Source organism: Myotis nattereri (genome assembly GCF_964212035.1).
Source record: "Myotis nattereri genome assembly, chromosome: 17".
In the NCBI taxonomy this organism is placed as follows: domain Eukaryota; kingdom Metazoa; phylum Chordata; class Mammalia; order Chiroptera; family Vespertilionidae; genus Myotis; species Myotis nattereri.
Genome location: NC_138092.1, coordinates 24,486,794 through 24,503,744, shown reverse-complemented (window position 1 = coordinate 24,503,744; position 16,951 = coordinate 24,486,794). Strand labels below are relative to the sequence as shown.

Here is a 16,951-nt window from a genome sequence, read left to right as displayed (position 1 = left end):
CCATTTTATCCCGAAGACCATTCCCTCACTCTCTACCAAGCCATACGTACATCTGTATTTCCACATGCAGGAGGAAAAAAGTTTGCGAACTTCCACTCTGGAATTCTACGGCCCTCCACGTGACTCTCTCTTTCCTGTGTGTTCCAGGTACCCCAGCACCTGTAATTGGGGCACAGGTTCAGAAGTTGAAAAAACACTAATTCCGAGGCGCTGTTCATTATTAGGCCCCATCACCGACCACCGACAGGCCCCGGGCCAGGCAACTGGAAAGCTTCCTACCTTGGAAGCCAGACAGGTTTCCCTCGCTGACATCCTCGGGTGGAATCTTGGTTCCCAGGTATTGCTCCTTAGGAATGACGCCTGGTTAGGAATTTTAGGCCACCCGCCAACCCTTTGCTAAGTGTTAGCCACCTGAACCACACTTGCCAGCATCCAGCCAAACCTCACAGATCCCAGGGAGCAGAGGAACAAGTTTCAACAGCACCCTGGGCAATGGCTCTCTGACCCAGGCGATGAACCACAGCCCGCTGGTGGCTCTGCTGTCCTCATTAAGCGGGTGGCCTAGAAGGCCAGAAAGCAAGCTCAGGAGATCACGCCACAAACCCTGCCTCCTTCCACCTCCCACTCTAGCCGCGCCAGGTGCTTACTCCCTTCTAATTGAAGGGAGGATCTCAATCAGGTCTCTACTCTAAGTGCGGAACGAAATCCAGCTCAGGGCATCTTGGGAAATGTAGTCCCTACCACCTCCAGGGGGTCCCCCTGTCCGCTTACGAGACCCCCCAGGAGGGATTTCTTCGCGTGGATCAGCTGAAACCATAGCTGCAGTCCGAGTGTGGAGGGGAGGGGTGCGCCTCGCTAAGGACTCGGAGTGTTTTCGCGGGTCGGAGTGAAGGGAGGGAACTACATTTCCCATGCGGCCTTGCGCGGAGCTGGGAGCCAGCAGCCTGTCTGCGTGACCGCGGCAGGTTGGTCCTGGAGCAGATGAGCGCAGAATATTTAGGCGAAAGCGCACGGAGGGGGGTTGCGCGGGGAAGGAGGAGTACCTCGGCCAAGAAAATTATGCATGCGTTAGGGAAGCTGTGAGAGAATGGCTGTGGAAGGTAAGGGACGCTTGGGCATTTTATGCCCCCTCTTAACCCGCGCACCCCAATACACACATCCCCGGTGAATCTTGGGGAACGTGGGGAGGAGAGGAAAGAGGGTGGTGGCGAGCCGGCCCTTTCCTCCTTCACCTCTTGGCGCTCACCTGAGCCACGGAAAGCTAGTAGGCGCTTTATTCAGTTGCTTTGGAAAGACACGTAGGTGCGCAGGACTTGACGCTTGCAGACAAAGTGTCCCTACTGTGAAACGATGTGCCGGAAATGGGGGGAAAGCCTGAGAGACAGGCAGGAGGTCTTAGCCCCGAGGTGCCCCTTTCGCGGTCCCCTCCCTCTGGGGCCGGCTAGCTGGGTGATCAGCGGGGCGGCCACTGGGCAGGGGATGCTCGCTTGCGCCCCACACCTTGGCGAGGACCCTGGCAAGGTGCGTCATCAGGAAGCATGCACTGCGATTGGGTCCAGGAATCCAGGGCCCCTCGTCGTCTGCACAGGGCAGGGGCAGCAGCAGATGTGCCCAAGGGAGTGGAGGTGCCCCTACACCTGTCTCTGTTGATTCAACCCTCCCGGGAGTTCAAAGTTTACAGAAACGAAATGGAATTAGCCAGGGGTAAAAAGGAGAACCAACCTATTGGATTTGGGTGAATTCCACCCCCAAAGACCACCTGCCTCTTTCCTGGTATAATTCTGAAGCCTTTGGCTTTGCAGTTTGGGCTCAGCAGTCCTGCCTCCTTTAAACTTTCTTGTTGAAAGCAGGGACAGGCGGTTTGTGAGGGATCCCGTTTTCATTTCAGATTCTCTTAGCTCGGAACACAGGCTTTCTTGTGGAGGGCAGTTTCCGGGGGGAAATATGTAGACCAGGCATGGCTGTGATGTCAGATTAGAGGTCAAACTGATAAAATGAAGGAAAAAAAAAATCATGGGACTAAAGGGAGCCTAGTTCACCTACAGAATTGTGGTTCCTGAGCGTGGCTCAGGTCAGAGGAGAAGGGGTTGGGGCGGGAGGTAGGAAAAAGAGGGCATGCCTGCTAGTTGCATCAGGCTTCCTGCCAAGGGGAAATGAGCCTGTTCCTTGTAAACTGGAGGCAAGAAAGAACCATAAGGGCTTGCTTGCTTTCCTCTCTGCTCCCCACCCCAGGTGAGAGAAATGAAACTAATTTGACTCTTGCGCTTTATAATTACTTCACCTGAAGTAACAACAACCCAGGTCCTGGGCTCAGCTCCCATGAATGCAGGAAACTACGGCCTTTGGGCTATCTCAGGTTCAGAGATCCCCAGCTGGCCACCTCTGGATATCTATCTATCCATATCTAATATATTTATTTCTATATTTGTTGTTTTTAATTATATATAACATATATGCCTTTGAAAAGAACAAACCAATAGCCAAAGTCGTTTCTAAGTTTTCTGTGCAAATGTAATAATAGGGTAAAGATCTGGCTTTTTAAAAAATGTATTTTTTTAATTGATTTCAGAGAGGAAGGGAGAGGGAGAGAGAGATAGGAACATCAATGATGAGAGAGAATTATTGATCGGCTGCCTCCTGCATGACCCCCACTGGGGATCTAGCCCCCAACCTGGGCACGTGCCCTGACCAGGTATTGAACCATTACCTCCTGGTTCATAGGTCAACACTCAGCCACTGAGTCATGCTGGCCAGGCAAGATCTGGCTTTTTGCATGTTAGAGTTGATGATAAGTGAGACATGATTTCAGATTAAACAAACTGACAAAAAACACACACAAAAAACCAACAAGGTAAAGTTCACCCTGAGCTTGGGGTCAAGGGTTTATTGACCTATGGACACCCCTCTACCTACCTCATTCCTCAGATGACATTATTACCTCTTCTGTTCCCCACTTTTGTGTATCCCCAATGAGGGACACTCCACAATGTGCTTGAAAGCAATTTCCTGCTCACTGGAAGAAGTATAGAATTAGTCGTATTTCTTGTCTGATGAGTTATTATACCCACAAAAGCAAGGGCCTTGGAAGGAAATACACATGGACAGCGGATAACTTATAAGGAAGATAAATCTAGTGACTTATTTGGTTAACCTGCCTTTCTAGTAAACAGGAGATCCTGAGTTTGAATCACAATGAGGTCTCCACTTGAAGAATGAAGTAGTTTAAACTTTGGCTACAAATATGATTCCTCTCTTCTCTGGTTTTGCAAAGGCAGTTTTATCTGCCCAGACTGGGCCCTTCCTGGCTACTTTCATTTGGTCTTTCGACGCTCCTCTGGGAACCTGTCCCAGCCCTCCTTTTTGTCTGCCTTCCAGCACTCTGTCCTATCTATGGGAGGTGCCTTCTGCACTAAGCATCCCTACCCAACACCTGTGCTTACTTCTGTCCTAACTCTTACCATACTTAATCTCTCTCTCACTAGACTATGAGACTGTAACCTCTTGGGGATTGGAACCATGCTATCTTTGACTTTATATTCCCAGCACAGTACCTGACCCATAATAGGTACTCAATAAATGCTCTTGGAATGCATGGGAATAAATGCACAGAGCTTTTGTAAATGACTCCACGGAGCATGGGACTTGCCTTGGATTCCAGAGTTTGAAAGTAGGGGGCACTTTTAAAGGATGCGCCCCTCTCTTTGGTATTGTGTCTTGATACTCAACCTTTTAGACTAGTGGTTCTCAGCTGAGGGGGTATTGCCCTCAGGGGTGTGTGGATATGTAGGGACTGCTGCTGGGGTTTGCTGTTGGTATTTTGTGTTCATGAGCCAGGGATGTTAACACTCCCTCCAGGCAGGGTCATCATACACAAAGTTCCCAGCCCAAGACCAACTAATGACCAGTGTCCACAAGCTCATTGAGAAACACTGACTCAGAGAGTAAGAAATTTTTCCAGAGGAACTGGAATCGGAAATATAATGTATGTTAATTAACACCTGAACTTTAATTTTTGCATCTGGAAAAAAGAATAGGTACATTACTATGTACTTTCCAGAAAACTTGTGAGGAAAAGGCTTGTACGAGGGTGCCTGCAACATTGATTCTCAACAAATGTTATCTGAACTCCCTCCCATTCTTCATTTAAAACAACAAACCTATTTGGCACATGTTTTTTAATCCTAAATTCTCACTTATTCACACCAGTCTTCCTAATTACTAACAAATTAGAAGGTTCTTGGGGTATGTAACCTGTTTTGTAAAGTAAGCTTGAACTTGTAAAAGTGTTAATGGCAAGTAGGGAGCTCATTCATTTTGTTGAAGCTTGAGTTTGAGAGGAGAAAGAGGTGCCCTTTGTTTATTGTTTGATGAATACCTTGATTTGTGTTTTCTTCTTTGAATTTATTGACAACAGCCTACTTCTCTGTTCCCTACCCTGACCAATCAAGGCCTGTTCACCTATGGGCATCTGGGCACCTTGGAGTTGTGCTTTCTAGCCATAGGACCTGTGATGGTCTGCATTCACATTGGGATTATCCTGGCATCCAATGTCTCTTAAAAAACAACAACATTGTATTGTAATAAAGTACCCCAAATAGCTGGAGAACTAGGACCACTAGAAAGAAGGTAGCATGCAGAAGTCACAAGGCGATTCACTGTCCGTGGATAGATGGTGTGTCCAGGGAGGCATTGTTGAATAACAGAAGTGGGTTGCAGTATTATACAGGGAGAAAAAGAGTGGATTCATTAGGGACTGTGTTGTATTCATCTCATTACTCCCAGATTGGTGCCTGGCACTTAGAGGGCCGCAGTGGTTGTTTCATGAATGAAGTATAAACGCTCCTAAGCAAGAGAAGGGTTTTCCAGGCCCTTGTCCCCAATTTATCTCCTTGCTTCATCCACAGAGCTTCAAGTAAAGTGAAGCAGATGAACCTGTACATAGTGTTTCTATTCCAGATCTAATAGGATAGCCCCTCTTACTGCCAGTAAGATAATTTCTAATATTCAGCATCCTCCGCCCGCCCCCCCCCCCGCCCCCCACTAAGCAAAGATTGCAATCAGAAGGCTATGTGCTCTAAATGACATCTGTGTTAGGGAATCAGAATTTTCCATCTTAAAGTGAACAAATTGACATATCAAATGGTCTCTTGATGAGTCATTCAGTGCTCAGGTTCTACAGTTTTTCTCCTGTAAAAGAGTGAAAAAACTGCCCATTATCAAATATTGTTAAGATATGTAATGACAGCAACTGGGAATAAGAGCAGATGAGAGAGACACTTGCAGCGGTTGGAAGCAGTTGGAAATGATGGTTCTGGACCCTGCTTGAATTCAGAACTGAGTCACAGAGAGTGACAATAGGAGATAAACTGTCATGCTTATTGCAAGGCCACATGGGTCATTTTTTCTGGCTTTGGGTTGAATGATAAAGTGGTACTAATATTGTACCTCAAGAGTGAAACTGCCCTCACAGAAGTGCCTGACTGTGATACTGACAGCTGGACAGCAGAGCGAATGGGGCTCCCACAGTAGGCAGGGCGACCTCAAGGGAAGGAGGGAGGCCCCAGCCACCTGTGCTTCGTTGTCTTCTCCTCTTTTGAGCAAAGCCCATGAGGGCATGGAGAGAGACCAGAAGTGTCACTCTCATGGCTCTCCCCTTGTAGGACACAGGAAGGAGGAAGATGGCTGTCTCGGTGCCAGCACCCCTGTGTCTTTCTAACTACATTTCCTTGCTGGGAATTATTTGTTGGCACCTCTTCTACTTGGTGGTGGTTTCTGAGGGCGGCACTGTGTCTTAGGCCTGGCCTATGGTAGACCCTGCATGAAGTTTGTTGAATGAATGAATGAATGAATGAATGGGTAGGATTATGATTTCCACAGAGCTTCTGATTTCCACAGAGCCCCCTTTCACCCCTACGGTAAATTCCCAACTGTGTTCATCTACAGAATAGATGTTGTAAAGCAGTGGGACTGTGGACAAGTTTCCCTAGCAGGTACTTATGGTGTTACTATTCAACTGACTGCTACCCCATTTCACTTACACCAAGGTCTTTTTTACCCTCTTTCTAATTTTTATTTTGTTCCCTAGCCCCTAAGATCTGACCCTCCCTCACCAGCAGCATCTATGAACCACTCTTTAGGGCATGAGAGTGGTGGATAGAAGCCCATCGCTGACAATTCCTGCCTAGTGACTGATCAGTGGGGCCTCCGACTTGCTGTGGTGGTGGTTCCTGCCACTCCCCTCTCTTCCTGGCTGGGGACCTCACAGCCAGTTCAGACAGGGCTTCAGGCTAACCCCACTGTTGCATTGCCCAGCCCAGCCCAGCCCTTACTAATTCCTTTCTGCCCACCCTTCCTTTCTCATCCTTCTTGCCTTACTCATACACCAGAAGGAACAAGGGCTGGTGCTAATAACGGGAGATTGTGTGGAACCTTTGCGGGTGTCGCTGTGGTCTGGAATGCTGAGTCACAGTGGGTGCGGTGGGGGACCTGTTACAGGAGGGGCCGCAGGGATCTGAAGCTGATCCCTGGTACTTGAACTCTGGGGAGTGTCAGATGTGCATTTAATGAACCAGGAGAGAGGGGTGGGGGTGGATTGCAAACTCTTCCACTGGCTTTTAGGCAGGTTTTGCGTTTTCTGTTGATAAGCAGTAAGAGTGCTGCCTGTGTGCAAGAAACTAGTAGACTGAGGCCAAATCTAATAACTAAGGGAGCTTAGCCCACTCTGCCCCACCCCCACCCCCTTTGGTGAAGGAGACAGAAGCAGATTAGGCTGGATGATATAAGTGCTAAATAAAAGTCCAAGTGGCATAATGTGGGAGGCCTGAGAACAAATGGAGCATTGAGTTCTGGGCTGGATGGGAAAGCCTAACCAAGGCAGTAGCGTTTGAGTGAGCCTTCAGTAGGAGATGGATGGATGGGGAAATGGGAAAGGGCATAACAGAGGGGTGTATGTAGAATAGGTTCTACCTAATGGATTTCCCCCGAAGCCCTGGTGTTATGGTGGCTTAGCCCTTTAATGGGTAGGTGAGTGAATGAGGATGCTCCTAAGTCGTGTCTAGAACATTCCTTTTCCCACAGGCTCGATCCTCTGCTGGGCCAAATCGTCAGCACTCCCAGGCCCAGTTGGATCTTGCCTATAGTCCTCTGGAAAGCAGGGAAGAGAGCCAGGAAGCTTCTCTCCTGTAAATCAGGCCGATTCCTCCCCAGTTTTCTGAAGAGGAATGCAGCAGCTCTACCAGCTCTGAGCTGGCTCAGGAGAGCACACTTGGCTATATTTAGTCTGATTTTACTAAAGTGTGGGTGCAAGTAGCTGCCTGTACAGCTCCATTCCCCGGTGAAGAGCACGGAGGGGAGGCAGCTGTCGGGTGACAGGGAAGGCCGCCTCACTGCCTCCAGCAGCCCTTTTCCAAGGGCACTGGGGCTGGGAGGAGCCAGCTGGCAAGCTCAGGTCCTTTGCTCCCCGGCTGCCCTTGCTGCTGTGGAAGGTGTTTGGTGATGTTCTGCCCAGAAAATCCCACGTCTTCAGTGATTTGACAGCTGTTAGTGGACTGGCCGTGGGGTATGAGCCTCAGAGCTGTGGCTGCCTTGGAGAGCTGGGGCCCAGAATGGGCTCAGGACAGCTCACTTCGCACTGTTGGGGGTCGGGGCGGGGGGGGGGGGGGGGCGGTGCATACCACTCACAGTGCTGTCTTTAACTGTACAGGCTCTGCAGCCAGCCTGGGTGTGAACCCCATCTCTGCTAAGGACCTGCTGGGTGGGCCGAGGCCATTCACTCAACAGCTGGGAGACGCCTTTGCTCATCTATCAAATTGGAATGTTAATAATATTCATAGGCATGTTGAGAGGTTTATATTAGTGTCAATAAAGCTCTTAGGACCCCTTCTGGTAGTGGCTCAATAAACACTCAGTAAATGTTAGACAAGATGATGGTGATGCTGCTGTCTGTCTCTTCTTGTCTTCCTGCCACACTTAAGAAAGTATCTAAGTCATTTTTATGGCCCCCTGGTGATGTAGCGTCTGGTATAATAATAGAAGATACTCAATGAAGGAATGTAGGCTCTCAGAGTTGGGATAAAACCAACAAAATGTACTTGTTAAACTATAAGGCATCCTTATGTTTAAATGTGTTATTTGATTTATAAATTATCTAATTCCTGCAGTTATGAGGTAATAGAGGGAAGTAATCGTATTTATAACGAGTATATTCATGAGGACTCATCACTTAAATAATTTTTACGCTCCAAAAATTTACCTGCCCTATAACACCCACAATTTTGTAGGCCAGGATCTCTTTGATAGTCTGATAATCACCCAACCATACAGTACAGTATGTATGTATATTGATTGCACAGAGAAAGGTTAGGTCTTTCAAAAGAGAAAAAATTCCATGGACTCTATGGAAGTGACTTTGGAAAACAGGTGGAGTCATACAGCTGTGACTCAATATCTGGCTGAGTTAAACCAGAAAACCATTAAAAAAGAGAAAATTGACATCAGATGCTGACTTGATAGGCACCAACAAAAAAAATGTTAAAACCAACTAAGAATTAAAGAAGCTTTGATTAAAAGTGATACCCTGAAATATTTTTTGGAGGGGAAATGGTCTTTTCAAATGGGCTATGGAAAGTCAAGTGTGAAATGAGAAGTGTCTTGTCCTGTTGACATAAATATTATTGCAGAAGTTATATACTTTTTAAGAATTGATTTTTATATGTTTTTATTGATTTCAGAGAGAGAAAGAGAGAGGGAGAGCAAGGTAGAAACATCAATGATGAGAGAGAATCATTGATCAGTTGTCTCCTCTCCCCCCTCCACCCTTACTGGGGATCAAGCCCCCAATCCAGGGATGTGCCCAGACCAGGAATTGAACCATAACCTGGTTCATGGGTGGATGCTCAACCACTGAGCCACAACTGCAGGGCTAAAAAAATGGATTTTTGTTAAGAATGAACACACAATTAACTAAATTTGGTCAAATAGGAGATAATGTAAATTCAGTTTCTTGTCTCAGGATAAAATATTATTCAACGTATTTTACTATTAATTTTGAAACTTGAATTCCTATTTCAAATATCCTCTCTCTGTTCTGTATTAGTATTTAACATTTTCTTTAATTTGGTATAATTTACAACTATAAAATGTACCATTTGTGGTTGCATTTTGACAAACATATACAATGTATGCAGTCTCCTAACCACCATACAATCCAATTAAATTCCTACACCCCAAAACGTTTCCTTGTGCTACTTCACTATACCCACACTCCCTGACAATCACTGCTTTGAATTCTGACCCTATATTTTTGCCTTTTCCAGAACGTCACATAAATGATATCATATATTATGTTGCATTTGAGTCTGGCTTCTTTCACTTTAGTGTAATGCATGTAAGATTCAGTCACATCCTTGCAGGTATCAGTAGCTGAGTCCTCTTAATTACTCTGTTTTATTTCATTGAATGGACGTACCACCGTTTATCCATTCACGAAGTACATTTGGATTGTTTCCAGTTCTTGGTAATTGTGAATAAACCACTATAAGTAGGTGCATAAAGGTTTATTTATCTTGTATAAGTAGCTAGGGTGGGATTCTTGAGTCATATACCGTGTTTTTAACTTTTTAAGAAATGGCCGGCCAGCCTTCTAGAGTTACTGTGCCTCACTCGTATTTCCCTCGATGTGGATTTTTTTTTCTCTGTATTAATCATCTGACCTCACAAAAATGAGAGAATGACATTAATGGGGACTGTGCAGACAGTAGGGTGGGATGAGAAGGAAACTCCTTTGCAGAAGTGGGTTCCTTGAGCTGCATTATAGACTGGCAGCGTAGCTATAGCAAACACACACTGGTGTCAGGCCTTCACGCTGGGATAAAAGCCTGAAATACCACTTGTTTTGCCTCCAGAAGAAAGCTGTTACATTCCCTTCTCTAATAAAAAAACAAAAAAAAAAAAACAAAAAACACATACCAGAATTTGTCCTCAAGTTCTGGATATTAATTTTTGTGTGTGTGGTGGTGGTAGAAAGACAGGTAAGGAAAGCAGCCCAGATGAGGGAAGGTCTTACCTTGGCAGAAAATTAGGCAAGAACATGAAGGTAGGAAGAGAGAGACCATGTCTGAGAGGCCACTAACTGTGAGTTAGAGGGGGGAGTGGCGCGGACCTTGACCTGCCCTTGAAAGGAATTGCTTTTGCCTGTCCAGGGGATTTATGGACTTCCTTTAGCAAAGCCTGAAAGGTTAGTTGATTCCATCTCTAGAGTGATTTAAATTTGGAGGATGGAAGAGGCCAGGTTTGTTTGCTGCCCAGTGTGGTTCTGACTTGGGATTTGGTGTTTCATCAGCTGTCCTCCGTAAACAGTGGGAGAAGTGCTCAGTTCATAGGCAAGACCCATTGTTAGCCACAAATCAGGTATAGGGCCTGACAGAATCTGCTATTGCTTCCAAATGCAAAGGACAGGCTTGGTTGGGGATACAATTTGGGTGCAAACACATTAGGATTTCCAGGATTTTCCATGATCTGTGGAACCAGGGGATAGAACATTGGAATTTGGAATTGCCACTGAACTCCTAGATACATGGCTGCCTTCACTGTAAAATGTTGAGTTCAGGGTTTGTTGCCTTTTTAAAAATTTTTATTTATTTTTGAGGAGGAGGCGCCTGTACATTATATGGAGGTGAAACTATGATATCAACCAGGTTTCCCTAGATGTACTTTACAGGTGACTTTGTGTGGAGTTTCGTATTGCCTCCTTGATGACCAGTGGTTTATAGGTGGAGAGAGCAACCAACCAGTAGCCCAGAAGTGGAAGTGAGCACCTGGCTTCGCTGAGTCATCACTGAGTCATCACCCTGTCTCCCCTTCCCTCTCAGAGAGGAGCCGCAGATGTGTGTCAGGATTTTCAGATGCCCGAACTCTTGCTTCCTGTTTCTTTTCTGCTCTCTGGGAAACTTAGCTTTTTAACATTGTGGTTGTTTACTAAACATTTCTGCCTGGGAAAACCATAGGGCTGACATTTGGTGTTAAAGTCCTAGGAAACTTATGCGGCTATTGCGTTTACTTCCTGTAGCTTAGAAGTGGAATATTCTTCACTTTCCACTCACAAATAATGTATTGAGAAGCTGTGTGCCAGGCTCTAGTAGCATTTGATTTACTGTCCTGCAATAGGGTGGGTCAGCTTAGGAAGAACAGCTGTGGAGACGGATCCGCATAGACCTTAGTACCTGAATGATGAGATTGCCCTGGGCCCTAGATAGCATCTGCATCCCTACTCCCTCCCCTTGGTTGTTTTGTTTTCTTGTAAATCAGAAACAAGTGCAATTAGTCACTCTTTTTTTCTATTCAGGGTTGCCACAAACCTTTTATATATATATATATATACCTATAAAAAACAAAGTATCTGTGAGGCACAATGAAACCAAGAACAATAAACTGAGGTTTGCCTGTACCTCTCTTATCTATGACCTTAGTCATTCTTTTTTTTTTTTTTTATAATATATTTTATTGACTTTTTACAGAGAGGAAGGGAGAGAGATAGAGAGTTAGAAACATGGATGAGAGAGAAACATCGATCAGCTGCCTCCTGCACACCTCCTACTGGGGATGTGCCCGCAACCCAGGTACATGCCCTTGACCGGAATCGAACCTGGGACCTTTCAGTCCGCAGGCCGACGCTCTGTCCACTGAGCCAAACCGGTTTCGGCATATGACCTTAGTCATTCTTAATAAAATCTCAGCGAATCCCTGAAATAGGGGTTTAATCCAAGATCACAAAAAGAACCTGAAGGTTTCGTGAGGTCCTCGACCCCTTTACAACTGTATGCACGACTTGTATATGGGCATTATGTGTATTCTTTATGAGGGAAAGGCCTAGGCTTTCATTCTATTCTGATGGAGACTAAGGATGAATCAGATGAATTCCATGGGAACATGCATTTGACTTTTTATTGTCCGAAACATCCCCAGTGCCTGTAACCCTCTCTGAAACACAGAAAGCACTCAACTGTTGGTTGAATAGACAAGAGAACTAATGTTATTTTGTGCCTATGCTCAGCCAGCCTCTTGATGTCCAATCTGTAAACATGAGTCTTCATAAGGCAGTAGATAAGTGGTCCCCTCCCTCTCCTCAATCATTGAAAGACTTTAGGTCCAGAGAAGGTAAGACATTTTCCCAAGGCCACACAGCTAATTTGTGGTACAGCTGGGCTTTGTTGCCAACTCGGCCATATTCCAGAGCCCTTGCCTTTTCACTGTTGTGTGTTGCTTTCTGGTTTTGGTTTTGTTCCAGTTTGGTCGTTTGGTTCTGGTTTACTATGTCTTTAGGAAACTTTGGTAATTTAAGAAAAAAAATTATAATAAAACATTGTTCTTCAATAGGGAAAGTTCTTTTAGGTTTTTGGATCAAATCTCTCATAAGGCGTAGATCTCAATATTGGCTCTCTGCAGTTTTGCTTCTCTCTTTGTCAGGAATCCCAGGTCTTTGGGTTTTTGTTCTTGCTGCTGTTGTGTCATGCTGTCTTCTGTGTTCATTGTTTGTCCAGCACAAATGAGTATGCATTTCTATTTATATGGTAATAAGTTTTCATTGTGCACCTGCTACAAGATAACAGCTGTGAACAGCATGGAGAGATGTAAAAGAATCTAAGGCTATGAACCCTCCCCTCAGGAGGCTTACCATTGAGTCAGATTCCAGCCTCTGGTTGTAAATGTAACCCAGTAAAAAAGGTATGGACTCCGGCAGGGTAGGCTGTGTAGGGGTTTCATCAGGGGAGTTGCCAGGCCCCCAGAAATGGCCTTCCCGCTGAGATAATACAGGAAAGAGAAAGAACAGGGAGAAGCAGATGTGAGAAACACTTCATAGGGGGTAAGATATAGGATCTGGGATTGTTTAAATTCTAGGGTATGGCAGACACAGAATTGCTCCCAACTCTGCAGCAGCTCTCCACTGCCAATAAAATCATGTCCAAGCTCTCTAGCATGGGTCATAGGGGAACTATGTCAGAATGGACTGTGTCAGCATCGCAGGATGCACAGCCAGCCAGCAAGGCGTGTGCTGTGAACTGCCCACGGGTCTGGCAAGTAGTAAAGGCATTCTGATGAGATGGGGAAGCAAATCCATATTAGAGTAGTTCAAAGACTAAATGGGTAATCAGGACACTACTCCTGAAGTAAATGTATAGAAATGGAAAGAAGGAACTAGATAGAAGTGGAAAGAAGGGAGAAATAGTTGGAGGAAGAGAGAGATCAAGGTCAAAAGAGTTTTATACATGATGAGAAATTGGAAGAAGGAAGACAAAGGGCCTTGCCTAGATGGGAAACAAATTCAAAGAAGCTCATATAGGAAACATATGAGAGTGTTTATAGACTGTGTGAGTTGACCTGGTAGAGAGGGAGATTTTAAAGACACAAAGGATAGGAGGGGTGACTGTCAGAACAGGACCATCAAGAGTTTAGACATATTACCTCTTGGAGAAAGTGCTGCTCTTTTTGGAAGGGATGAGTGGTGCAGATAAGAAGTGTTGTTAACTGTAACATAAACACATAACTGAAAGTAGTAATGCCTGGACGATGTGCTAGGTGCTCTTCTTACTGCTTATCTATTAGCTCATTCTTCTTCACATCAATCCTACCAGGTAGGCCCATTAGCATCCCTTATAAATTACAAAGGGGGCACAGTGAGGTTAGCAACTTGGCTGTGGTCACTCAGCTAGTAAGAGGCAGAGCTGGAATTGGATATAAATAAAAGGCACCCCTAAAAACAGGAACAAGACAGGGATGCCCCCTCTCACCACTCCTGTTCAACATAGTACTGGAAGTACTAGCCGTTACGATCAGACACGAAGAAGAAATAAAAGGCATCCAGATTGGAAAAGAAGAAGTAAAACTGTCCTTATTTGCAGATGACATGATACTGTACATACAGAACCCTAAAGACTCCATCAAAAAATTATTAGACTTAATAAATGAATTCGGCAATGTAGCAGGATACAAAATTAATGCTAAGAAATCCATGGCATTTCTTTACACCAATAGTGAACTTACAGAAAGTGAAACTACAGAAGCAATCCCATTTACCATTGCACCAAAAAAATTAAAATACCTAGGAATAAACTTAACTAAGGAGGTAAAAGACTTATATGCTGAAAACTACAGGACACTGAAAAAAGAGATAGAGGAAGACATAAACAGATGGAAGAATATACCGTGTTCATGGATTGGTAGAATCAACATCATCAAAATGTCCATACTACCCAAAGCAATTTATAGATTCAATGCAATCCTCATTAAATTACCAACGGCATATTTCACAAATCTAGAACGAACGTTCCAAAAATTCATCTGGAATAAAAAAAGACCCCGAATAGCCGCAGCAACCTGAGAAAGAACAAAGTAGGTGGGATCTCAATACCAGATATCAAACTGTATTACAAAGCCACTGTTCTTAAAACAGCTTGGTACTGGCACAAGAACAGACATATAGATCAATGGAATAGAATAGAGTCCCCAGAAATCGACCCAAACCACTATGCCCAATTAATATTCGACAAAGGAGGCAAGAGCATACAATGGAGTCAAGACAGTCTTTTCAATAAATGGTGTTGGGAAAATTGGACAGATACATGCAAAAGGATGAAACTAGATCACCAACTCACACCATACACAAAAATAAACTCAAAATGGATAAAAGACTTAAACGTAAGATGGGAAACCATAAAAATACTAGAGGAATCCACAGGCAGCAAAATCGCAAACATATGCCAAAGAAATTTCTTCTCTGATAATGCTCCTAGGGCAATGGAAACTAAAGAGAAAATAAACAAATGGGACTACATCAAAATAAAAAGCTTTTGCACAGCAAAGGAAACCATCAACAAAACAACAAGAAGACCCACTACATGGGAGAACATATTTGCCAATGATACCACTGATAAGGGTTTAATTTCCAACATTTACAGGGATCTCATGAAACTTAACAAAAGGAAGATAAACAATCCAATAAAAAAATGGGCAACAGACCTAGATAGACACTTTTCGAAAGAGGACATACAGAAGGCTGAAAGACATATGAAAACCTGCTCAAAGTCACTAATTATACGAGAGATGCAAATCAAAACGACAATGCGTTATCATCTCACACCTGTCAGAATGGCTATCATCAACAAATCAACAAACAACAAGTGTTGGAGAGGGTGTGGAGAAAAAGGAACCCTTTTGCACTGCTGGTGGGAATGCAGACTGGTGCAGCCACTGTGGAGAACAGTATGGAGCTACCTCAGAAGACTAAAAATGGAACTCCCATTTGACCCAGTGATCCCACTACTAGGAATATATCCCAAGAAACCAGAAACGCCAATCAGAAAGGATATATGCACCCCTATGTTCATAGCAGCACAATTCACCATAGCTAAGATTTGGAAACAGCCTAAGTGCCCATCAGCAGATGAGTGGATTAGAAAACTGTGGTACATATACACAATGGAATACTATGCTGCGGTAAAAAAAAAGGAACTCTTGCCTTTTGCAACAGCATGGATGGAACTGGAGAGCATTATGCTAAGTGAAATAAGCCAGTCAAAGAAAGATAAATACCACATGATCTCACTCATTTGTGGATTATAGAGAACAACATAGACTGATGAAAAGGGACAGACCCAAAGACTGAGAAACAGCGATCAGGCTATCAATCCCCAGAAGGAAAGTAGGGGAGGGTGGGGGTAAGGGGAAGAGATCAACCGAAGGACTTGTATACATGTATATAAGCCAAACCAATGGACATGGACAACAGGGGGATGGGAGCATGAGTGTGTGTGTGTGTGGGGGGGGAGGTTGGGGGTTAATGGGGGGGGATGAGGACACATTTGTAATACCTTAACTAATAATAAAAAAATAAAATAAAATAAAATAAAATAAATAAAAGGTACCCATCCAATTTCCTAGTTAGGACACTTTGGGGAATACTGGATTAAGACATGAACTTCAGAATTTTCTTTAAAAAGTAGACTATTAAAAGATGACCTACTATTATATCAATTATATCTCAAATAATTTTTAAGGATAACCTATAAGAACACGTGGGTCCTTGACAATTTCTTGTGTATTCATTTATTTTGTAATAACTGAGTTAAGGTGAGACAGGGATGAGATAGGAGGACCTCCAATTACTAAATGTTGGGGGAGGGTATAATTTTCGGAACATCAGTCATTTTCTAGAGAGGTTAGGCCTTGGTGGGTGCTTGCGTGTGGAGCAGGGGTTGGGTGCATAGGCCAACCAGCAGGTACCGTGAGGGAAATCTGACCCTACAGCCTGGGTTCGGGGTTTCAGGAAACCAACAGCAAATAGGGCTGATGTCAAAAAGGAAAGGTGAAACGTGCTGAAAATAAACTTGGGCAACTTAACCATTTTGCCAAGGCAAGAGCATGCTTCCCACACTCTTCTCCTATCTCCTGCCCCCATCCTGCTCTTGAAGGCCTTAAGAATTAGGTTTCCAGGATGCTGAGGCATTGTCCCGAGTCTCATAGTGAGGGAGAGTGCTCTTCCCTGGCTGATGCACGGTCTGTTGCTTGCTAAGTGCCTCTCTACCACCCCAGAAAGCTCCTGCCTCCCTCTGACCTGCTTTGCTTGGCCAGGGTTTCTTAATTGAAACTCAGTAGCTGGTAGCTTTGGCACCCGCATGTTTGCTGGGGCTCACCCCAAGGCCATCAGCGTTGAAATCATACCGCCCTGGCTTTGCACAGCACTGTGCTTTCCAAAGTACAGCTTCTCATTGGAGCCACGGCCAATCCAGCTGGAACAGGTGCCCTTGTCCCCATTTCATAAATGAGGATGTGAAGGCTCCTTTGCCCGAGGTCACGTAACTCATTGGTGGCCGAGCCTAGCTTGAGAACTTGAGTCTTTTTATTACAGCATCTGTCATTGCTGCTATGATTGGGAAGAATGGCACAGTGCCTTCTTAAA

The 16,951-nt window shown here is 44.7% G+C and overlaps 1 protein-coding gene across 1 annotated transcript in view; it reads left to right on the top strand.

The window, feature by feature from the left end:
- Positions 1-954: 954 nt before the first annotated feature.
- SAMD12 (sterile alpha motif domain containing 12) overlaps positions 955-16,951 on the top strand; it is a 255,150-nt gene continuing 239,153 nt past the window's right edge. Inside the window, exon 1 of the mRNA XM_081111380.1 lies at positions 955-1,100. Within this exon, the coding sequence (XP_080967506.1) occupies positions 1,088-1,100 (13 nt within the window). The 5' untranslated portion in view covers positions 955-1,087. The remainder of the gene's footprint in view (positions 1,101-16,951) is intronic.